This window comes from Hevea brasiliensis, chromosome 9 (genome assembly GCF_030052815.1).
Source record: "Hevea brasiliensis isolate MT/VB/25A 57/8 chromosome 9, ASM3005281v1, whole genome shotgun sequence".
Lineage (NCBI taxonomy): Eukaryota > Viridiplantae > Streptophyta > Magnoliopsida > Malpighiales > Euphorbiaceae > Hevea > Hevea brasiliensis.
Genome location: NC_079501.1, coordinates 20,906,563 through 20,932,392, shown reverse-complemented (window position 1 = coordinate 20,932,392; position 25,830 = coordinate 20,906,563). Strand labels below are relative to the sequence as shown.

The 25,830-nt window shown below is 31.0% G+C and overlaps 2 protein-coding genes and 1 pseudogene across 3 annotated transcripts; 1 reads left to right on the top strand and 2 right to left on the bottom strand.

The window, feature by feature from the left end:
* Nucleotides 1–2,564: 2,564 nt before the first annotated feature.
* On the top strand, nt 2,565–6,922 carry LOC110647861 (uncharacterized). Of its 2 annotated transcripts, none has more exons than XM_021801883.2 (5): nt 2,565–2,797; nt 2,886–2,930; nt 3,029–3,305; nt 3,385–3,560; nt 6,317–6,922. In XM_021801883.2, the coding sequence occupies exons 1-5, from the start codon at nt 2,603–2,605 to the stop codon at nt 6,530–6,532; spliced, it is 909 nt and encodes a 302-aa protein (XP_021657575.2). In that variant the 5' UTR covers nt 2,565–2,602; the 3' UTR covers nt 6,533–6,922. The 2 variants fall into 2 exon arrangements, with proteins under 2 accessions (XP_021657575.2, XP_021657574.2); XM_021801882.2 differs by having other exon boundaries at nt 3,021–3,305.
* A 542-nt stretch (nt 6,923–7,464) lies between these two features.
* LOC110647862 (uncharacterized) lies at nt 7,465–10,823 on the bottom strand (annotated as a pseudogene).
* Nucleotides 10,824–11,858: 1,035 nt separating this feature from the next.
* On the bottom strand, nt 11,859–18,351 carry LOC110647852 (uncharacterized). Its single transcript, XM_021801858.2, has 13 exons — nt 17,946–18,351; nt 16,801–16,898; nt 16,629–16,715; nt 16,372–16,537; nt 15,685–16,266; nt 14,483–14,625; nt 14,197–14,394; nt 13,989–14,079; nt 13,710–13,878; nt 13,139–13,249; nt 12,966–13,059; nt 12,219–12,333; nt 11,859–12,117 (listed from the first exon to the last, which is right to left on the bottom strand). Exons 1-12 carry the CDS (start codon nt 18,084–18,086, stop codon nt 12,225–12,227), a joined length of 1,989 nt encoding a protein of 662 aa, XP_021657550.2. The 5' UTR covers nt 18,087–18,351; the 3' UTR covers nt 11,859–12,117; nt 12,219–12,224.
* Between the last annotated feature and the right edge of the window lie 7,479 nt (nt 18,352–25,830).

Here is a 25,830-nt window from a genome sequence, read left to right as displayed (position 1 = left end):
AAAATAGTTTAAGTATAAAAGGTTTATAGAAATTATTTTATCGTTCAAATCAAATAAAAATTCAATAATTATTTAAAAGATTTATATTTTTTCTCAAAATCATCCTCAAATAGAAATATTCAATATCATTATATTAAAAAATCAACAAATTTTATTGTCTAAAAGTAAATTTTATGCCTGATATATACAAGTAGAGTCTTGTACCTCCTGTAATTATTTGTAATATTTAAAGTTTTGATATTATTAATTAATTTATATTTTTCTAAAAAAAGTATGTATATATATTAAAATTTAAAAATATAAATAAAAGTATATTTTTATCATTAATAAAAGTACCTTTTATAAATATTTTAAAATTTAATGTTATATTATTTTAAAATTTATTTTTTGAATCCAAAAGCTAGAATTTTTAAATGTTTCAACTTTTAATTATAAAAATCAAAAGCTAACTTTTAGACTTTAACCATCAGTTCTTTTCTATTTAATTTCATAGACATCTATAATTTAAGGTGTTTCTATGGCTATTTTATTATTATATTATTTTATTTATTTACTATTAAATTAAAGTTTATCAATTTATCTAAAAATAATTATTGAAAACGTTAATGTTACTTTGTAAAAAATAAAATTATGATAAAAAAAATTTAATAATTTAATTATTGAAGTTCAACTACCAATGGCTAATTTATAATAACTCTAAATTTAATTTAAATAATAAAAAAATTATATAATTATAAATAAAATAAATTATGAAGTATATATATATTAATTTTGATGCATCTTATTAAATTTATTTTTTTTACTTGGTCAGACAATTTATGTCGCAATTAAAAAATTTAAAAGAAAAAATTTACCTCTTTTTATAGTCTAACTTTAAAAATTAAATTATGACTTAATAACAAATAGATTCATTTGTAAATTGAGTTAAATTTTAATTAGAATTTATAATAATACGGGTCCAGTCTTTCAAGATTTCACATTAATTATGAATGAATATGTATATGAGCTTATAAAGGTTAGCACCATTATTAAAATTGCTATGATTTTATTAATGAATGTGTCCATTTTCTGAATCCGTGTATATTTATTTTTGATAAAATAAAAAGTTAGAAATTATTATCTTAGAAAAGGATTAATAAGTTGCATAATAAAACCATAAAATATAAATTTATTTTTTTTCTGGAGATAATGAAAAAGGCATGGTAAGAGAAGTCCTAAAAATGGTCAAGGGATAAGGAGAAAAATTCTCAACTTTGGAGATTAACTGAAGCAGAAGAGCTGAAGAAGGGAGGGACCAAAACCCTCCAAATCACTATCAATTGAAACCTACATTGCATACAAATGAGACAAAATTGATGGGTGCTGGGTTCGGTGGTAGATCACTCCTTTGGGAAAGGGTTAAATCAACGACGCAATTGATGATCCCGGATCTCGCATCTAAGGCTATGTTTGGATTGGAGAAAAATAAGGGAGGAAGGAAAATTATGAAGGAAAATAAACATATTTTCTTTCTTCTTTTATTTGGAAATGAGGGAAAATTGAAAAGAGTGAAAAATAAAAGTGAAAAATAACAAATATATTTATTATTCATTTTCTCTCCATTTTGGAGAGAAAGTGGGTAGAAAAATTATAAAATTATTTTTTTATTTTTATAATTATTTATTTTAATTTCAAATAAAAAAAATAAAGTGAATATTTTACTATTTAAAAAACTATTTTCCCTTCTTATTTTCCTTCCTCGTATCCAAACAAGGAAAGAAAAATAACTTTTACATTATTTTTATTTTTCTCCCTTATTTTCTCCCCTTTATTTTCTTTTCTCTCTAGCAAAGTTTCCAAACACAGTGTAAGGGGCAATGACTGTGGTACTCGGAGAGGTTTTATTTTTGGCCTTTCAAAAAAAAAAAAAAAAAAGGACAAAACTGACGGCCATGATCAAGGGACCCACACCCCCCTCCTCTGCTCTCAATCCCATAATATGAGGAGGTGGAGCAGCTCATTTTCATGGAGATGATGACTATCACAAGACATGCACATGCACATCCACGACCACAAAGCTACATTCCCCTCTGGACCTCCTTTTTTCTTGCCATCTATTCTCATTTTCCCACCATTTTCTTTCTTTCTTCCAAACTTCCAAACAATCCTCCATTTGAAAACTACCTTTCACTGTTTTGTAGTTATTTTCTGCCACATCTATCTTCTTAAGCTCCATATTTTTAATATGTTGGCGTGGCAAATTTTGACTATTATTTCTCAATTTCATTTCAATTCATTTTATTTAAAATAATTTATAATTTATATAAATTTATATAAAATTTTTATTTTGGGTGGATTATTTTAAAATTGTCTATTATTATTATTATTATTATTATTATTATTATTTGGTGAAATGAATGTGAGGGTTTGCTTAGATGTTTGGTGGCGGTAGTACTGTAGTGGCAACATCATATGTTGTCATGCTATGCTGTCATGCTGATGTGGCAAAAAAGCAGATTACCATATTTTTTTATTTGCTTGTTTATTTACAGTACAGAGTTATATAAAAGGTGGGAAGCAGATCATTGATTCATGGCTAATTCAACAACGGAACAATCTCCCTATGGTTCTCGACGACGAGAGGAACCAGAGTTCAATCTCAGAGAATGGGCTTCAAGGGCTCAAATCAGTCGTGAGAACACCAAATCAAGAAGGTTTTCAGGATCACATATCAGAAGTTTCAGAGAAGATGCAAGGTCTTTTAGATCAAGCATTACCATCTCTAGCACCGCTTCATCTCCTGGCTATCCTCTCAAAGGTCTCTTACTTTCTTTGCATCTGTTCTTCCTTTTTAGTTTCCATTTTTCAAGCAAAACCAACTTCTGTGGTACTTGTGCTTTTTTCAGAAGAAATTGACCCATCAACATACTCCTTCACTACTGCTCTCAAAGGTGCATTACTTACCATTTTAAAGCTTTTATCTTTATGTATGATAGTGGGTTTTTCATGTTTTGGAAGTTTATTCCGTCGTGCATGTGCAGCATTGCAGGCAAGAGCAGTGTATAACAGCTGGGATTGCTTATCACCAGATGGGTTTGCATTGAATTCTAAGTGGAATGACGCGGAGAAGTATATATGCAATCCGCTTTCAGGAGAGGTGCCAGTGGAATGTTTGTCAGCAAAAACTCTTAGCGGGAGATCATTTCGTAACCCAGCAAATAGAATTACAATGTCTGCACCTCTTGTTTACTCTTCCCATTCGAAGAAAGTCCACACAAAGCCCTCCGTTGCAACACCAGATGATTGTGTTCAATTTCCCCTTCAAGGTTCTACCCTGTTTTCATGCCTAGCGTCCGTTTTATGTTTTCTGTTTCATGTATTAATTGATTAAGCTTGTCTGTGTAGAAAAGAAAATGGAAGGCATGACTAGAGATGTTGGGACTCAAAGTACACCACCTGACCTTAGTTCAAGTAGCCCTAGTCCTACCTCTACTCCTCCTATTACAGAGAGATCTTTCAAGAGATGTGAAGCAGTTGGAGATTCTCCTAAATGTAATGACAAGTTAAGAGCTGAAGGGAAGGTACGAAACTATGTTTTTTTCTTGTTTTTCAATACAGTCACTTATTGTAATTATAGATTCTAATTAAGGGTCAATTAAAGTTGACCTTTTTAGTAAAAGGAATTAAAATAAGTAACAGAATTGAACAGTCTCTTAATTGTTCTAGTTCGAACTTAGGATCATAGATGCTTTTCTCTCTCTCTTTCTTTCTTTCATTATGTTTTGTCTCATTAGAGTATGGAGATGTGGTTTTATTATCTTCATTTCTTTATTCACTATAGCAAGATTTTCTTCTAAATTTATGACAGACATTCTGAATACATTTCCACCTTTCCCCTTCTGGGTAAGTTTTAGTTAAGATTTAGCCTAGGCGTTCCTTTAAGAAAGCAATTAGACACAGCATATTATCTAATAAAGCACAACTGAAGAAGTTAGGTAGGATCCCATCCACATGCATTAGAGATTTGGGATTGATGTGATATAATTAAGTACTGCTCCTTGCTTATTACTTCCTTCCTTCCTTCTGCTAGCTGCGAATCATTCATATCATAAGTGCATATTTTCCTAGCACTTGCATAAGGGAACTCAAGAACCAAAAAGTGAAGTTCAAAAATATTTGCCATTTTTCTTCTTTCTAATTTTCTTAAAGCTGCTTGGATCTTGCCTTGATGCATTTATGCCTTGCACATCTATAACTCTCTCTCTCTCTCTCTCTCTCTCTCTTCCCCTTGCTGATTGGCTGGTTTCTCTAGATGAGATAAATGATATAAGATTGCCTGATTGATGTTGAATAATTACAAAGTACCCTTCGAAGGTGGGGACTATAGTAGATTGGCCCCTTGTGCTATATAAGCATGTATGTTCCAAATTAAGAACAAGATGTTTTGGCACAACTTGTCCATACATATAATTTATCTGTGCCCTATCAACATGGGGGACTAATAGATGATAATTGGTCAGGTCCCTCGAACAAAATGATGGGTACTTTTGCCCCCAACTGTACATCCAAGGATTCCATGCATGTCATCCCCCTCTAAGTATCCTGCTCTTCGAGTACAAACGTTCATTTGTGTTCATCTATGTTTCTCAGAAATAATTTTCTGACAACAAAAGATCTCTTTCTTCTTTCTTTCTTCTCTTTCTTTTTCAGAAGCTGAAGTAAAAACCTAAAAACACATAAAGTTATAACCCATTTTGGGAGTTCAAATCAACTGGCCGCATAGCATTTTTCAACACTATCCATCTTTTTTACCCTTCCAATAATTCCTTTTCTTGATTCATTTATGGAATTACTCCTTTATTTTTTGTTTCTCTCCTCTTTGTTTTATTTGGTGCCACACTGAAGATGGGTCAATTCCTCTCCTCTCTCTTTATTGTTGCTTTAACTTTCTTTTCTCCTTTCATTTCTTTGGGGTTCTCAACGAAAGCTTAAAGTCACTGCCTGGTTTCAGTTTCTTTCTTCTTTTTGGATAAAATAGCCATGTGTTTTAGGGATGGTTACAAAATAATGGTATCATTGCACTTGGGGTACCATTAACAGGGGAGGGCACATTTTTGTAACTTCTATTGAGAAAATTGTGACACCACTGTTGCATGATATTGGAAATCTTGAGGAACTCTGTGATTGTTAGTCCCAAGCATCATAATATGAATTGAGAAAGTACTGTTCAGGCACTTGAAAGTTTGAACCACATTGTTCTTTAAAATATAAATGGTAATATATAAAATGATCCCCATTGGAAGGATTGTTTCTGAAAAGAGTTTGTATAATTGAATGGTACTAACCTAGCAGAAAACTAATTGAAAAGAACCTCAAAGAATGTATAGAAGATACATATGGCAGAGATAAGATCTAATTAGTAGTCATACTAACCTTTTGAAAAGTATTTTATGTTCAAATTTTCCCCTTTTCAATCTGCAATATCATGCTTAATTCTGAAGAATATTATTACAAATGTCTATGCTAGATGATGAACGGTTGAAGTTAAATGACATTGGAATTGCCTGGTTTGAGTGTTATATCTTACCCTAGACATTCTTAAAATTTCATTGTGAAAATGACAAAGTTAACTTATTTATTTTTTTCCTCTCAACTAAACTCACTCTCTTTCACTATTTAGGTGAATAGTACAATAATCTAGCGCATACCTGTGTCATAATGCGGTCAAAATTCAAAATCTGACAACCCTTATTTCCTTTTTTCTTTCTCTTGAATCAAGGAAAAACAAATTAAGAATTTTGAATCTACGTACTTTATAGATTGAAAAAAGGATAAGGGAACTTGCAATAATTGAGAAAATGCCATATGTAGTGTTTAAATGATAGGATTTTGTTTATCTAAACCTGATTTACTATGATTCAAGACATAAAATATATAATAAAATCTATCTATTATTGGGCTATTATTTCAGCAAGATTCAGTTTTTTTTTTTAATTGGTTTGTTAACATGTATCTTAGTGTTGTCCAATTATAATTAAAATTTCAATTTATAAATAAAACAATATCTATCACCACCAATGGAAAAAGACGTGGCGCATGTTTACTTTTCAATGCAAAAACATTGACGAGTCCACACAGTACACATACACACCAAAAAAAAGAATGAAAAAGAAAGAAAACAAACAGAAGTATGTTCTTGTTATTTATAGAAAGAAAATTTCAATGAAGTGACTAAACATTCCTAATTCAGCAAGATAATAAGAAATGTATAAAGATCAGAAAAGCACAAGCGATAGGAATAATTAATGTGACAAAGTGATGTGAATGGCAATGGCAGGTGGAAGAAGAGAAAGAAACAAGAAGGGAAAAAGAAGAAGAAACAACAAAAGGAGAAAGCGAAAAAGAGGAGAGAAAGAAAAAGGAAAACGAGCAAATGTGGAGGTGCAGCAGCAGCATGCAGGGTGGGTGCTTGTCATGGATGAGAAGAAGGCAACGAAAGAAACACAAAACAAGAAAGAGGAATATCTTTCTTCTTAATCTTGAAGGATGTTAAACAAAAAAAGAAAGTGAAATATTTGGAGGGTTTTCAAGATTCCTTCTCCCCCGCAAACAGAAAGAAAGAAAGAAAGAAAGAGACAGAGGGAAGAGAGATTTTGGCAATGCATGCATGGATTTGTATCTGTGGTGGGGAAAATGAGGGCAGCAACTATGAATGGACAGAGATGAAAGATAGTGGCAGTGGCATATGATGATGATGATTATATTTATTTATTTCCGTTTTATTTCTTACCTTTTTTTTGTTTTTTCCGTGGTTTATAGTGGCAAGCGACGTTATGTGTTGTTTTGTTCCTTTGCTATGGTGGAAATTAGCTGACAGCTTTTGGGTTCACGTGGGCGCTTTTGTTTGTGGCTTTATAATGGAAGGGATCCCTCTTTCATCTCTTACACTCATTCCCACATATCATAATTTCATTTCAGTGAAGGAATTAATAAATCTTAGGCAAATCTTTTAGCTATCACAATTATTCAATTTGAAAATCACAAGCATCAATTTTTTTAAAAAATTGTTTTGGTTTGTGGACTTAGAATTTACTGGAACTCTTATTAATCAAGTCATGATGAGGAATTCGAGTATATATCTTTAATCCTTTGTTTTGAGTTCAACACAGCCCACTAGAATAATATGTACATTACTCAAACTGAAATCTTATTACAACTTTAAAACGATTCAATACCATTTGAATTAAAACTCATTAACTTATAATTTTCATTTATCTTATTAATCCCTTTCAAAATAGGAATATATTTTAAAGTTAAGCCTTAAAAATAGCTTCATGAGAGCAATCACCTTACTAAGCTTGCTTAAAAATCGCCATGCGACATAGTACTTCTTTTTTTTTTTTTTCCTTTTTTTTATATTTTTTTAAAAAATTGCCCTTGGCCTTTTACTCGTGACCATAAGAGATCCATTTTGATAGAAAAAGATACTCGCTAGTAATTCTGTATTTTTCTTATCATCTTTGTCCATCGTTTCATTCACTTGTTCATTCATCTTTCATATATACTACTTTAATGAACAAAAGCCAAAGTAAATAGATACCATCAAAACTTCATGAAGATGGCATTTAAATTTGAAATTAGTCGGACTTCGCATAGATTATTCTCCCCATTCCCTGTAAACCATAATTATATACAAATTTCATTATTTCAATATGCACGCAATTCTCCAGCTGCTACATGCCTTAATGACATCAAAATTTTTATTTTAGACAGAGAAGTAAGACTCACCAACTTCAGCTGCGATGTTGGGTCCAAAGAATGAAGCAAATTTTGCCTGAAAATCGTTATTTCAGCATAAGTATTGCTTCCAACTATTTGTTTACTGGAGTATACAGGGTGAAAGAATATCAAACGCTTATACACAACCAAGAACTTCAAACAGCCTCTGCATAATAAACCCAAAGTAACATATATTCAACACTCAGAAAGTCAATTTTGCAAGCTCATGCAATTGTTACCCGTTTTTTTTTCAAAATCCGACAAGTGTAATGCTTGCCTCAAACACCAGGACTGGCAGTATTACCATCTTCTGTTACCTGAGCCATGACAATGATAAAAACAAAAATAATTAAGTTATCAATAATAAGTAGCTAAGAGCCTCATCCAAAAAAGTAATTTACGAATCAAGGTCCTGTTTAAATGGTATCAAGTCATATAATCACTGATACACCCACCCCACTACCCCGCTGAGAGAGATGATGATGATGATGATGAAAGAAACGAAAGTCAAATTTCAGCAATGCAATAAAATGAGAAAAAGACATCAAATTAAATCCTCATCATCACTCAATAAACAAAAGATGTTCTAACTAGATCATTAGTCTTCTCTACTTGTAAACTTGAAAAGTAAATGCCTTAGCGTTTGGAATGATTCTTGTATTAGAATTCAATTCAATTCTATAAAAGAATTCAATTCAATTCTATAAAAGAATTCAATTCAAATGATTTTTTGTAAGAAAATGAATATACTTAAATTCCTAGTTTAGCCTTATTTACAAAGAAACAGATATAAAAGTAGTAATGTTTTGGGCTTTCAATAAGGAGATTTCATTAAATAAATTAAATTCTTACAAAATCATATTACTTTTGGCATGAATTAATTTCTTTCAAAATGACTTATATTTTTAAACGAAGAGAATTGAATTCTAGCAACTTTAAACTTTCCAAACATAAGAAATGGTCAAACAAAATTCAATTAAATTGAATTGAATTCTTTCACTTTCATGCTTTGCTATGGCAGGCCAATCATCATTTCTTGTTTCTTAATGAATGTTAATGAAACATACCTCTTCATGAATCATCTGTAGAATAGGCGCACTCCTCCTTGGAATTCCTCCACCCTGAAATGCAAGGCAGATCAAACATACTAATGGAAGCAATCCTTTATATAAAAAAGAAAACCTATCCTTTTAATAGATGAAACAGATAACAGTAATAATAAAATGAGAGAGCAGAGTGGGGCTAAAGGCAGTATGAAAAGGTTACATAGCATACCTGACCATACTGGAAAATTCGTTTCAGTGCCTCATCCAACTGCAGCTCATCTCGTATCGATATCTTGTAACATCATCCTGACCTAATTAAGACTATAATAAGTCATTCCATTTATGAAAGTTGACAAGCATAGCATGCATCCTGCCATACACATAGTAATGTTTCATCATACTACCATTATCACCGCCAATAATGCCACAGCCATTACCTCAGATACTACCACCACCATAACCACACTACTCCCATCACTGAAAGCACTAGCATCACCACAGTAAAACACCATCATTACTGCCACCACTACCACCGAGACAAAAAAAACATTAGTACCATCACCATTAGCACCATACCACCATCATTGGCATTGCAGTAATTGTTCATCAGCATTACCAACATAACCACGATAACATATATGAATGAATAACTATGGCCCTTAAATATTTACATCTGTGTACATAGAAATTTCATCTATTTTTTTAATCCTATAGCAAATGCAATGTCAATTGAAAAATAAGTAGTCAAAAATGCAAATTGGCAGTGTTATTAGAAGGAAATCAGCCGATAAAAGGCCCTGTTTTTGGAGATGTTTTTCAATTTCTGCATTTTATATTTTGATTTAATACTTGAAAATTGGTTCAGCACTAACCCAAGTTCACAAAATCTTCCAAGTCAAATTAACTGTTTAAAGATTGGAGTTGCACTTGTTTCCCTAACATGTGAGCATCAGAATAAGTCAGTCATGGTAATGGCTTCAGTTCTGCATACTGCACCAGTCAAAGGGAAAGCAACATTACTTTGCTGCCAGTTTAATTAGAATAAAGCAGTTAACAATCTAATTCAACATTTTACATATGGTTTTAAAGCCACCTAGAAAGGAAATCTAGCAGAACAATATCAAACCAGAGTACAAGACAAGCAACAATAGTTTATCAAATCAAGGAACAAGATCGGTGTGCATTCCATTTCACACTTACCAACTTAGACATCTTATTATTTTATACAACCACATCATCTCATATGTATATGTAGGTTCCACTGAAACTGAAACAAAAGTATGGACACCCATTTATGTGGACTTGAAGTATGAGAACACTTAAAATTCAAAGAGTTGCTGCAAGTGCATGGAAAAAACTAATACTAGTTGGTAGTTGGACCCCATGTCAATCCACATTATTATACATATATAATTCAGTAAACACATTAATGTAATAGTGTATTCTAAAAAAAAAAAAAAGGAAAGTATGCCCCAAAACCATACCTGCAGATTATGCACAATCAGCATTCAACTTAAGAGTACTAGGTACCATCAAAAGGTAAAAGAACTCACAAAAAAAGTGAAATCCTGAAACCCAGCCCAATAACACGAAATGAGACCTGAAAATATCGGACAATAGCATAAGGTTGAATTTGGAGAGGAGGAGCAGGAAATGAAAGGATTTTAACATTCTGAAGTTTGATAGACTCAAAAATGCGGATCAAAACTTACATATATTTTTTAACTACAAACTTGAATTTGAAATTTTTTATTCCCATATAACCTAATTTCATTTCTCAAAATAAATGAATGCGACTGACCACACTGCAGGCGAGGCAAGTAGCAAATATATTAGTTTGCCATAAAACAGCAGAAAATGGAACAAAGAGAAATCCCATTTGGTTAAGACCTTCGCGAGAGAGAAATCATCATCGGGAACAAGAGTTTTGGCAGAAGACGGCGAGGCTGTAGTACAAGGCCGAGTTGAAACAGCACCTTGAGACGAGACGGTGGTGTCGTTTTGCACCCAATCTTGCATGGAGACGAAGAGGTTGCGGCAAAGGCAGTGAAGTGATAGATGACGAGAGAAAGAAAGGGTCACATGGGAGCAGAAGCAGGCTGGTATTGGTGGCGGAGGTGATAGTATTGGTTGGTTATTTAGGTTTATGTAATTTCAGAGGATGTGACAATTGAAATATAGTGATTTCTTTTCTTGCTAAGAGTAACGTTATCCTAAATACTTTTTAAGGAGATTGACTGGGTTCACTTTGTCTGCTCTTTAGGGGAATGGGCAGTTGACTTGCGGAGAATTGGCTTAGCCACTTTGCTTACTTGTATTAAGTTTTCTTTCTTCTCTATAATTAATTATTGTATTCATGTTATATGAATGAATGAAATAGTCATTTTCATGACATGCTTATACTTTTTTGTTTGTTGTGCCTTTTATACTTACGAAGCTAGCTATGTGAAATCTCACTCGTATGAAATGCTTGTGATGATTCTTTGATTGGCCTTACAAGGCCCGATGCTAACTATGCCATTGATTTTTCTCATATTGTTATAAGATTTTTATTGACTGACTTACCTTGAAGAGTTAAAATTAAGTACCACACAATCCAAATTAAGTACTTTAACTGGACACATGACAGTAATAAATAAAATAAATTACAAAATATTCCTTTTACCCCTATAAAATTACAATCATATACCATCTACATACCCCATATTCTCCCCCCCACCCCCCACCCCCCTTTACACAGTGTCCAGTTTATGTTTTTGTTTTATCTTTGGGAGACTAAATTATTGTAACATGATCAATGATGCGTTCTATGTAAATCACGTAGCATAATTATTTTATTTTTCCTCTACTATTATTTTTTAATTTTCGTATCTAATATGTGAAAATACAAATGTATTAAAATCTTAAACATTTTCAATATTATTTATTAATAAAAATTTTCAATTGAATAGATCTAAGATGCCAAATTTCATGTCACCTTTTAACTTACACCCTCTATTAGAAAACTAGAATTTTTCAAAAGAAACCAATTTTCATAAAGCTAACAACTGCAGATTTAGCAAAGGAAAACTTGCACATGATTTGTTTCCTCTATAGATTATTCAGAGTTTTACATGCAAGGAAATAATGACCTTTACAAGAAAGGTCGCATACCAAAACAACAATAACATAAACAATTAGCCGCCCTATAAAAAGGTGAAAAATTCACCATTATTGAAGCATATACAAATATTATAGGCTCTGTATCAGATGACTTTGCATGATGCCACTGTACAAAACTGTGGTTGATAAATCTCAGAATTTACTCCTTGATCTGTTTTCACATAAAAACAATACCAAATCACCATTAAACTTGAACTACAACGATTAAATTTGTTTAGCGATCAACTCTTTCATAAAACTACAATTTCTTACCTCCAATTATGCACAATAAGATGGCAAACTGTCAGAAAAAGCATCCAAAGAGCATGTTTCCCCGTCTCCAGCAGGAGGGGTTTTAGTAACTTTTCGAACCCTATGCCTTTTTGTCCTGAAATCAGAGATGAAACGGTTATGCATATAAACAAGAAAAATAAAATATCTAAACAGATTAATTCTGGCGTTCGCTCTTCATAAAATATACCTCAATTTTATTGCCTGGTTCACCCAAGTTCATAAATATCATCATAAATGTGACATTTCAATAGCTAAGTGTGCAACTTATTTTTTGCTTCGATTATTGTTCTTAACACATGACTTGCCAGAGGAACAAGATAAAAGTAAACCCATGAAATATCTAAATTAAAATTTCTGATTGGTTTAGTTTAGAACAAAAGGCCAAAACTATTGTTGGAGTTGGACTTCCAGTATCATCAGATAATCAAGATGACAAGCCAGAGGTAAAAGCCTATATGTGATGGCATATACCATTAATTGTTCTGCTCTCCTTATCTCTTGGTAGCATATAATATCAATCAAAAGATGCTATGAAATTCCATTTATAGGCATTCTAAGCTAAAAACTAAATTTCCAAAGCTGAATTATCATAGGTTTCCTACCCTTGTGTTAAAATTAAAAAAAAAAAAAAAATACAAATGCTCCATTAAGCAAATAAACAAAATAACAGAAAAGTCAATATATAGCATTGTCTCCTTAGTGCTTAAATCAGTATATGATGTTTACCTTGAGGAGATGTACTTCTCAATTTCTTGTTTATGCTCAGCATCATAGACAAACCATTTCTCCTCAGGCGCAAATGAAGTCTGGCTTCCCATATCTATAATAGAAAAAAGAATAGTTAGACCCAAACTTGCATCTTTGATCTGCACAAATCAAAATAAACCAAGCAGCCTAACCTTGAAGCAAGATATCCTGTTGATCATTACAACCTTTTAGTCTCCAAAAGGCACGACCATTGGCATCCACAAGCATAGGGTCTGTTCTAAAAGCATCAGATCTTTGTCTCTCTGATGACATCATGCAAAGCAAGGTTAGATACACAAGTTAACACACTTCAAACTTTGCATGTAATCTCCTCCCCCCACCACAAAAAAAAGGGGAAAAAAAAAATAATAGCACAAGCTGCATGGCCATATAGAATCCAGCCAGCAAGTAATGGGGTTTCTCAGAATAAGATAACTCGATCTTCAGGCAGGCCTACATATACTAGTTTGCAACACAATTTTGCTATGCCAATTAAATTAAGCCATACATACAAATGACCCACATCACTTCATCTAGTTCGCTAGTTCCCCCAATTTCTGTATTCTGTGACCATTATAAGAGCATTTTAGGTAGCTTATATACAAACCACAAAGATAATGTCCAAAAGCCTAAAAGATAAACAAAAGAACTCACTAAAATTTAGGAAAATAAATGCAAAAATTTCATATTCTAAAAAAACTAGAAAAATTGGAAATCCCATACTTTTGGGTACCATCCCCATAGCCTCCATCACTTCTGCATGAGCTTGTGCAGCTTCGTTTTTCATTTGTGACACTATAGTTTCGTGCTCAGAAACAGAGAAGGGAGCACCATTTTCTGCATTGATGGCTTTAGCCACCTCATCCTGCATCTTCTGTTTCAAATGTTTCTCCTGTACCAAAATCCAAAAGAACATATTTTTAGGGGTGTCCATTTCACAATAAAAGTTGATTCAAGAACATCCCTTAAAAGCCAACATATTCATTTTGAATCACTTGATACCTTATCTTTCGCTGCATGAACCTTTTCTTTTGCTTCCTTCTGTCTTTCAACAAATTTAGAATTTTGATCATCAATCCAACTCCTCAAATATCTAGAAATATATCAAAAACAAACATAAGACTAAAGCATCTCTCATTAGGAATAATCAAATGGGAAAAAAAAAAAGAACCTTGTTATAAAAAAGAAGGATTTCCAAATTCTTGCTTACTTTGTATTAAGAGCTTCATCAGATAGAAAATTCAAGAGTTTAAACTTTTGTGAGGTACTCAACATATCATATCCTTCATCACCAGTATCAAAACAATCAGAGGGGAATCCCAATGATATGAATTTGCATTTAGAGACACATTTCCCAAGAGCTTTCAACCATGAATTTTGGCCATTTGCTGGACTTAGGTCTGCAAATCTGAACAAGAAAACCACAGATTATCACAATCCATCCTAACAAAAGCAAAAGCAGTTGAGAACAAATATATTCTGGAAGAAATTTATACACTTCTCCCGTATCCTCTTGTATCAGGGACAATAGTTTGATGTGAAACTGCACTAATAACGAGTGTTGTGACCGGCACTCTCTTTGGCCAGCTATTATTTCTCTAATGACAGCTTCAGCTTGCCCTTTCTTGATATCAAGAACCTAATGACACAATAACCATAAATAAATAAACGATTAAGGAACAAGAATAATTATTAGATGTCTAAATGCTCAAGGGATCAAAATGAAAATAAGCTATATGAATGCATAAGTCAATTATTCAGTTATTGAAGCATTTAATCTTTGTAGAAATTGAAACAAAACAAAAGCAAGCACATAAACTTTTAAACAAAAAAGAAGTTGGCGTTATCGTTGCGACAACACAGAACAAACAAAAGTGAACTATAGACACATAAGCCCGGCAACCTAACAGTTGATTGACCACCCACTCCACTTGGCATTGTGGTTAAAAGGCTAAAAAAGTGCTTTTAAAAAAGAAAATATCAAAATATCAAATTTAGTTATTTTAAAAAAGAAGTTCAAAATAGTTATTTAGTTTGAAATTCTTATGGCTAAAACATATCAAATTTAATTTTAACCCAAATTTTAATACTCCTTTCGTACCTTAAAGATAGTTCTACTGGTATATTCAGATAGTTTACGAAAATGTAGTAAAAAAAGCAATAAATTTTGCTTAGAAAAAGCAATTAATTTTGCTTAGTCTTTTTCTAATATAACCTCCACTCATATTACTCTATTAAAAATTAAATAACACGTGTTACTAAATTATTCTTGAAACTAATGAATTTTAATTTTTCAATGACTATTAAGTAGAGACGTATTAGTAAACAAATAAATAAACTGCCATTTCAAAAGAGAAAATGGCTTATAACTTAGGATAAATGAAAAAGGAAAGTGAGCCTATCTTTATGGCACAAAGAGTATCATCTAACTAACAAATTTAAAGGGGTCATTTTTCTCAACAATAGCTCTAACATTAAAGCCAAACAAACCCAAAATGAAGGTTATAACCACTGAATGTGTAAGATATATAATATCTTACATAATTCACCTATAGATGAAGATATAGATTTTTTTCTTCTAAATTTTCTTCTTAATAAAAGTCGAACTGTCCAACAAAAGCCACAACATTCCAGTCAATAAAAAACATGCACAATATCACAATTGGCTCACTATTAATTTCACTGGGTTTGGTAGTACCTCACTAAAAGCAGCACAAAACTCGAAGAATTGCAGTGCATCCCCAACATCTTCATTGGGTAACTCAATCCCAGCTACAGTAGTTAAGCAGGTGGCTGAAGGCAATGGAATTTTTTCATCAATTTGTTTGCTGTGGTGCTCCACAATTTTGCCCAACTCTACAGCTGTCATGTTCTTGGTATCAAGATTATCATTTTCAACATCACTCAAAACAGCTCCATTTTTTAGATTTGCAGCATCCAGCTCTTCCTTTCCATTTTGCTTTAGTTCTTTCTTAGGAATATCCTCATACTGTGTCTTAGACTTGCTGTTCTCTACCACAACACTTTCATCATCTTCATTTGTCTTCACTTTTTTTTTAGAAACTTCCTCAGTAAGTCCAGGCTTATTCTGATCACTCTCCCCCAAACTAGCCTCATCATCATCATTAACTTCTAGACCCAGTAATCCTTCCCTTCTCATTTTCTTATATTTCCTCTTGTTAGAGATTAGTGTTAAATTCTGAAAATGCTCGCTCAGATCATTGTTTCCTTCAAAAGAGTTTTCCTTCTCTGGTTTCCTTGGTGAAGCAGGTGTAGACTCCTGTCAAAAGCATCAATCCACGTATTAATTTGTAGAATCAGGAACCCTATCGACCAAGCAGCCTCAAGACATAATATGACTGCCATAATTAATAAACATTCACACCTTTGTGGAACCAGGCTTCTTCAATGAAACCCTTGCATCTTTTGCAATTCTATCAATACCAAAATTCTCAGCACCTTTAACTCGAAGAAGTTCTGAGACAGAGGAAAACCCACTTTGCTTGGCTGTGTGCACAAGTATACCAGTAGGCCTATGACCTCTTTTCCTCCTAGAAACAGAGTTATACTATTAGATTCATCCAGAGAACAAGCAATACAACTAGCAACACCAAACATCAGAATATCATATAATGTACTTACATACACAAGCTGCAATTGCAAATGCCCCTACACTTGGGACATTTCCACTCATCAAACAGCACTACCTCTTGAATTTTCTCTCCATACCTAATAGCATTATGAACCAACACATATTGATCAATATCATATATGCAAAAGTCCAACAAAATTCATCAAAGTAACAAAATTTAACCTGTTCAGCAGGCATTTATGGCAGTAATGAATGGGACATTGCTTGTTTCTTTTCTGGTTCTTGCAACCAGCTGCCAAATCCCGTGTTTTTTGCCGGCACTTCAACAATTAATATAAATGAATAAGAACCCAAGCAATTAAAACTAAATAGATCAATAGAAGGAAAAAAATACCAATTACAATTAGAAATAGAAACACAAAATCCAAAACCCATTTTATGGTTAAAGCCTATAGGATCATAGATTTAGGGACAACAACATGATTATAAATGAAAGTCATGCTTAAATTTACTAATTTCCAAAGGCTTCCTTTGGAAAAAAAAATCATTTGCAAGAAAAGAATTTAAATGAATTCTCACTCAATTATATATTCACTGTTTGGAAACTAAAATTTTACAATAATTAAATTCAATTGGTTTTTTTTTTTTGGGTCAATTGTCATGTCTAGAACGAAAAAATTCAACTCTTCTTAATTCAAAAAAAATAAAAAAAAATAATGGTGTGGTAATTTAATTGAATTCTTTCCTTGCAATTTATTTATTTAAAAGAAGCAGTTACTTTTGACATGATTTTTATTTCTTTTAAAATGATTTTTTTTTTAAATTAAAAGAATTGATTATGTCTCCAACACGACAATTCATTAAAAAAAAAAAAAAGGAAATCAAGCGAATAGAATTCTTGCAAATATCCTTTCCAAACAGCATGAATATGATCATCAAAACAAAGATACCAAACACCACGCAAATGAGATTCAAAGTAACACTTTCATTCATTTGACCTTGTTTTCTCATAAACTAAATGAAAAGAGAGAAATTGTTTTCCTTATAATGACCAAATCAGTACGAGAAAGCAAAAGAAACGCACTAAACGCTTCAAATCAATAAGAAATTTTGCTTTTTATTTTCCCGCGTTATAATGAATCAAAATGAGACTATTAAACAATTAGAAACTTCTTCATACAATAAAAAGGCCAGTTAATCAAATTATATATATATATATATATATATATATATATATATATATATATATATATATTTCTGGGAAAGGATGAAAAACTGATAATCGAAACTTAGTTCTCCTCAGCCCGACAGAAAAAACAAGAAATCGGTATAGAAAACTCAATTTATAAAAGAAAGTGATAAATTACTTGGTGACAACTCTTCCCTTTTTCAGGATCATATATTCTTCTTCCAATGACCCGAACTCCGGGGCAATTAGAGGGACCATTCTTCTGCTCTTGAGCAGCAGCTTGGCTTGTCAAATTAAGACCTGAAGAATTAACTGCCATGACTGGTGCAACTGCTTTTTGGAGGTGTTTCCCAAACAAAACAAAACTATGGATATCAAAGACAAAATAGAGTGATAATCGGAAAAATGTATCAGCTTTTTGGCTTGTTTGCACTTGGTTCCCTTTATTCCTGTAGTGGCGGGAGAGAATTGAGAATACTGAAAATTTTTGGGGTCAAGAAATGAATTTCCTGATTTTGGATTTTTGGAGGGCAAGTGGAGCACGGCTTCAACTTAGGGTTTTATTTTGGTTTACCTCTCTTTGGTTCGGGTATCAATGGTGAGATAAGAAAAAGGAAATGGCCTATTTTTATAGGGATGCCAACCGGCAAAAATCATCTTTCTGTATTTGAATCTTATTACTATTTTTAATGTTTATACTTATCTAAGAACAAATTATTTGGATAATGATCATAGTTATTAGATTTAGATCGAACCGATTGATTGAATCACTGAATTGAAGAATTGACTCTCAAACTGGTTTAGGTTTATAATGAATTCAGACAAGGAAGTACCCAATGTAACTCAGCCTACTTAGTGTTTAAAAAAGTGAATCAATGTAACCTAATTTATTCAATTATTCAATAATTTTTTTTTTAGTATTGATATGAAGAATTAAACTAAAAACCTAATAAAAAAATTTTAAAATTAAAATAAATGGAGCTAACTTTGGTTTTTGTATTTTTTTTTATTTCAATATATAATTTTTAAACATACACTTAATATTTTATACATATTAAAAAGAAAATTATACATTTATAATAAATTTTTATGCATTACATTAGTTAATACTTTTATATAAAATTTAAAAATATTATTAAAATTTATGTAAATATAACTTAATAAATATTAAAATTTTATTTTAAATAATTAAATTTTAATTAATTATATTTAATTATTTATATTAATAGGTATGTGTTATATTTATTTAATGTATATATATATTTAATTAATTTTTAATGATCTATTTATTGAATAATTGACTCATTCATCTTATTTAAACCTTCAGGCCGTGTTTAATAGTATTCTTAATGATTAAATTTGACTAATTTTATATATTTTAATTAATTAATTTTTTATAATGTGCGGTTCATATTATTTATATTCGTTATACGTACTCATAAATTTTTTTTTTGTATTAAACTACATTATTGATTTGATTTCATTCTCAGCATTTTACTCTATTATAAGTTTAAATATAATTCATATAAATTCAAATTAAATTTGAAAAAACCTCTTTATTTTATTTATTTTTATTTTTAATACTTATTATTTTGACACAATATATTAATAAACTAAAAAATTTTTTTACTATATTAAAAATAATTATCTTTTCTCATTGATGGTGTAGTTTAAATTAATTAGAATGATTTTTTTTTACGTTAATTAACCTATAAAACACATTGTAATTTGCATGAGCTTTTAACAACTATCGATGATGATATATTGTAAAAAGATATGGTAGCATACGTGATTTTTAGTTTAATGATTATATTAATATCTTGATTTATTAATGTGATTTTTTTTATTAGTTAATAAATTTTATTTATTTTTATATATAAATATGATTTTTTATATTCAATTATTAATTATTAAAAAGTTTTTCATTGATATGTGATTTTATGATCTCATTGATTATTGAAAACAAAGTTTATGTTTTGGAACTAATTGGTCATGTTTTAGTTCAATCATCAGAGTAATAAGAGCTCGAATGAAATTACGATATGTTAATAATAATTAGTAATTCATATAATAGAAATATTTGATAATTAATTCAATTTTTATTATATTAAAATTTTAATATTATAAATAATTTTAAAAATAATTTATATGATTTATAATTATATAAATTTTAATATATATATATATATATGATTTTTTTAATGTTGATATGAAGAATTAAACTAAAAATTTCATAAATATACTTTACAATTAAAATTAATTGAACTAATTTGGTATTTATATATTTTTTTTATTTCAATATATAATTTTTAAACATATACTTAATAGTTTTTATAAATAATATACACAATTAGGGTTTTTTTTGTTTAACCAATGTTCTTCCTCTTACCTCTTACGTTTATATATCTTTTTATTTAACGTGTGTTACACGTTTGTTTGTACTCGTTGTACATACTCATTAATTATTTTTTTATATATAATTTTATTATTTTTATATATAACATAATATTACGGACTATTTGTTTTACTAAAAATTTAAAAGGACAACTAATATAATATAACTAACAATACAAAATAGCATAATGTAAAATTCAATTTTTATATATTTTTTAATTTATTAAATGATATTGTTGCATCATACTAGATAAATCTAATATATAAGTTTATTGGCAGTGTTTAAATTATTAATGTCATGTGTATACATGATGAAGCTCGTACATTCCAGATGTTAAAGCATATTTAAATGGTATAGATACTCTATCTATATTAGCTCTTAGTAGTAATTGAACTAGTCCGAATTTGTAATTGAATTAAATAAAAAGCAATCTGATATGATCCGATCAATTCGGCGGTTGAACTGGTAAACCGGTGTGACGAAATTGACTCGATCGATTCAATTATTCAATAGCATAATGTAAAATTCAATTTTTTATATGATTTTTTAATTTATTAAATAATATTGTTGCATCATACCAGATAACTCAAATATATAGGTTTATTGGCAATGTTTAAATTACTAATGCCATATATTCGCATGATTAAACTCAGAAATTCGAGATGTTAAAGCATACTTAAATGGTATAGATACTCTATTTATGTTAGCTCTTAGTAGTAATTGAACTAGTTTGAATTTGTAATTGAACTAAATAAAAAACGACCCGGTATAATTCGATCAATTCGGCAATTGAACTGTAAACTGGTGTGATGAAATTGACCTGATCGATTCAATTATTTAATAACATAATGTAAAATTCAATTTTTATATGATTTTTTAATTTATTAAATGATATTATTGCATCATACCGGATAACTCTAATATTTAGTAGTGTTTAAATTATTAATGTCATGTGTATACACGATTAAATTCAGACATTCCAGATGTTCAAGCAAACTTAAATGGTATAGATACTCTATCTATATTAGCTCCTAGTAGTAATTGAACTAATTTGAATTTGTAATTGAACTAAATAAAAAACGACCCGGTATAATCGGATCAATTAAGCGATTGAACTGGTAAACCGATGTGACGAAATTGACCCGATCGATTCAATTATTTAATAGCATAATGTAAAATTCAATTTTTATATGATTTTTTAATTTATTAAATGATATTATTGCATCATACCGGATAACTCTAATATGTAGGTTTATTAGTAGTGTTTAAATTATTAATGTCATGTATACACACGATTAAATTCAGACATTCCAGATGTTAAAGCAAACTTAAATGGTGTAGATACTCTACCCATATTAGCTCCTAGTAGTAATTGAACTAGTTCAAATTTGTAATTGAACTAAATAAAAAGTGACCCGGTATGATCTAATCAATCCAAAGGCTGAACTGGTAAATCGGTGTGAGAAAATTGACCCAATCGATTCAATTATTCAATAGCATAATATAAAATTAATTTTTATATGATTTTTTAATTTATTAAATGATATTGTTGCATCATATCGGATAACTCTAATATATAAGTTTATTGGTAGTATTTAAATTATTAATGTCATGCGCATGATTAAGTTCAGACATTTCAAATGTTAAAGCATACTTAAATGGTGTAGCTACTCTACCTATATTAGCTCCCAGTAGTAATTGAACTAGTCTGAATTTATAATTGAACTAAATAAAAAGTAACCCGATATGATCCGATCAATCCGGCGATTGAACTGGTAAACCGGTGTGACGAAATTGACCCGATCGATTCAATTATTCAATAGCATAATGTAAAATTTAATTTGTAATACCCCTATTTGTATAGCCTGGTATATTTCACTGTTCCGGGGACCGGAGTCGGTCCGGACAATTAAGGGGATTAGAACCATACTTAAGACAACTAGAGAAGCCATAAACACAAATAATTAGTAATTGCCAATTAGTTAAGTATAAATAAGAAAAACAAAACATAAGAAGTTAAACGAGCCGAGAGTCACAGCGATGGGTGACCTTCTCGGGAAGGATTGCGAAGTCGTTTTAAACTCAAATTTCGAACCGTAAAATGTGACGCCGCGGTCCTTAGGACCATTACGAACACAGTGGAAAAGAGAAAATCACAAAAAAGAATTGTTAAGTCAGTCAAATAATTAGGTCAAGGAGCCGGAAGAAATATTGAATTATTTGCAAATCGGGTTAAACCGGCGAGGGGCAATTTGGTCAATTGACCCCAGAGCTGACTCCTGACCTAACTGTCAAATAAAATCAGAGAAAAGAAAATTTCAGAATCGACAATTAAATTAAAGAACTAATAAAAAAAAAGAAGAGAAAATGAAAAAGGTGTAGGGAGATGACATCATGCATGATGCCATAAAGAATATAATTAATATATTTAATTAAATTGATTTTTGGTCTTTCATAAGACATAAAAGAAGGAAAAGAAAAGAAAAAAAAATAACCAAAAGTCTTCTTCTTCCTCACCTTGTGCCGCCCTCACTCTCTCTCTCTCCCTCACCATTGCAAAACTCCATTAGAGCTCTTGAGTCAAGCTTCATACACCCTAAATTAACCATGAATTCCCCTAAAGTCCTTAAGTAAATCTTAACCTAGACCCTTGATTTAGCTATTGTCTACAAAAAGAAGAAGAAATGAGGAGAAATAAGAAGAGGAAAAAGACACCTAAGAAAGGTTAGTGTGCTAACTTTTAACTTTCTACTTTAAATGCATGTTTAGTTACTTAAATGAGCTTAGAAACTAAAGAAATGAAATAAAAATATGTGTGAGGGACTAAACTGAATTTCGGCCAGTAGGTATAAGGGAGTATATTTTCATGGTTTGATGGATTTAATTAGGTATATAAACCTTAGTTAGTTGAATGACTATGGTTAAAGGCATGGAATCAAGCAAATGCAAAGATAGTGTGAATTAGGGTTTTGGACATTAGGGTTTAGTGACAAAAATGTGAGGAAGTGGTAAATGGTGTCTTTGACCTAATGTGAAGTGAGAAATGGTCATATGTGACCTAATGAAGGGTGTTAGTGGTATTGGAATCAAAACCAAATTCGGATTGAGTATGGTCATGCTGCTAGCAGCATGACCAAGTTACCTTTGAGGGACCAACACTGAAATTTTCAAGTCCAATTGGTATGGGACCAATTGGGAATGAAAATAGACACTAAATGACATAATTTTCATTTAGGAAGCATGCCCAAAATGACCAAAACCTAGTGAACAAATTGACCAAAGTTGAGAAATCACAGTATCCCCTGTACAAATTGACCAAATGAATAGTGTTTATTCATTTGGTCATAACTTGAGCTAGGAAGGTCTAAATGACCTAAAATTTTACCAGTTGACAGTTTAGACATAGACCTAAAACTTTCTTGAAGAACACAAACTCAAATTATGCCATTAACCAAGTCATTTGGCCACCCCAAGTTGGTGACCTAAAACTGCCAGCACAAAAAATTGCTCAGAATTTTGGGTTGTGTCCAATCCGGTAGCTATGGTTCAAATAGCTATAACTTGAGTTACAAAACTCCAATTAGAGTGATTCAAAAAGGAGAATAAACTTAAGACAATAGGGAACATTTTCTATGAAGGAAGTTTTGCCAAATTCTAACAGAAAAGTGACTAATGGAATAGTGCAACCTTAGACTCCAAAACTGAAAATTTATCAAATTTGCCTAAAAGACTTAGAATTTGAATAAACAACCACAAACCAACAAATTTAGTGATCAAAATGTGGTATGTGGGTGCAGTTGGAATTCCCATACCTATTAAGCCTTAGAAAGTCAACAGTTTGACTTGAATAGTATAGTGAATAGTAACCCAAAACACAAAAATTTAAGGAACGTTGAGTTTAACACCTTAGAGCTAGGTAAAAGTGAAGTTAAATTTATTTTTGGATTTATGCTAAGTTATGGTACTGAAACACTGTAAAGTTGTGTGTTTCAGTTGAAAAGAATACCGGGAAAGAACCCGAGGAACCGAGTTAAGGCCAAGAGGCGACTCGCTTGAGGTTTATGCACAACATCACTATGCTTTAAAATTCATTGATAAAGTGAATGAAATATGCATTTTACTTTTGCTTTGAATTGTTGAAAGTTTATTGTGACCTTAATTATGATGTTTTGATTTAAATTGTGAAAGTTATTGTGTATATTTGAAATGAAAATGTTTAACAAATTGTTAAGATAAGTTTTGAAACCACAGTGTCATGACCATATATTTGAACACCTCACTAGCACGACTAGTGGGGATAATTAGTTTCGAATTTTGATTCCTTCTCTGGAGAAGTGTTGAGGTGTGCCAGTAGAAGAGGATGTGAATGGATATCCATATATTTGAGCTAGCTAGCCTTGTGATGTGATTTCTCTTTAGCCTCTGGCTATTGAGATTCTATTTGTTTCGAATGGCATGATCTAACTATGGGTTTTATGAAATGTGATTTGATACTTCAAAATGAAATTGTTTGGGATTAAAATCTCATAATGCATGATTTGTATTTAATTCTCATGTTCAGTCAAATTTTCAAATAAATGTGATTTAAGTTCTGCATAAAGATTATTTTAGTATGTTGTGCACCACTGAGTCCTAGTACTCAGCGATAGCTTTTATTGCTGTCGCAGATATAGAGACTAGAGGAGCTGCAGACTGAGTTGCTGAGAATTGAGGATTTATCAGCTTGAAGTTATCGGGTATAATTTATACCCTGCCTGTAAATATTTATTCTGATGTATGTATTGCACATAAATGTATGGACATGTAAAATCGGTCTTGAGCAGCTTGTATAAAGCTTGTGTAAAGTTTGTAATAAATTCTAGTTGAATTTCTCTTAATGTAAATTTTGTAAGGATGTATATAAACTGTTTTGTCCTTAATGAATTATGAATGGAACTATTTTATTTCATTTGAGTGAAATGGATTGCTAGTATTTTAATGATCATTGGATAGTGGATTTGAAATTTAAAAGTTGATAAATGTGTTCAGAGTATGAATTTGAAGCAGTGGTTGGAAAATTATTGAAAGTGCTTTTATTTCAGGTATTTGAAGAACTGTTTTCTCAAAATACAGATGGTACTCTGTCAAAATTTTTATAAAATTTGCGGAAAAATAAAATGGGCCAAAAGTTTTAACTAGTTTTTAATTTCAATTAAATGTTTTAAATACCTATTAGAAAATGCTCACCACTTACCAAAAATAAGAAAATTGTTTTAAAATCCCTTGTAGGGTACTTAATGAGTTATCGGTAGGTGAAGTTCGGTAGTTCATTAGGTATTCTACGGGATTATGTTATGCCTTACAGAGGGGTAAGGTGTGACATAATTTTTATATGATTTTTTAATTTGTTAAATGATATTGTTGCCTCATACTAGATAACTCTAATATATAGGTTTATTAGCGGTGTTTAAATTGTTAATGTCATGTACACGCATGATTAAGTTCAGACATTCAAGATGTTAAAACATGCTTAAATGGTGTAGCTACTCTATCTATGTTAGCTCCGAGTAGCAATTGAAATAGTCCGAATTTGTAATTGAACTAAATAAAAGGTAATCCGGTATGATCTGATCAATTTAGCAGTTGAATTGGTAAACTGGTGTAATGAAATTGACAATATCGATTCAAT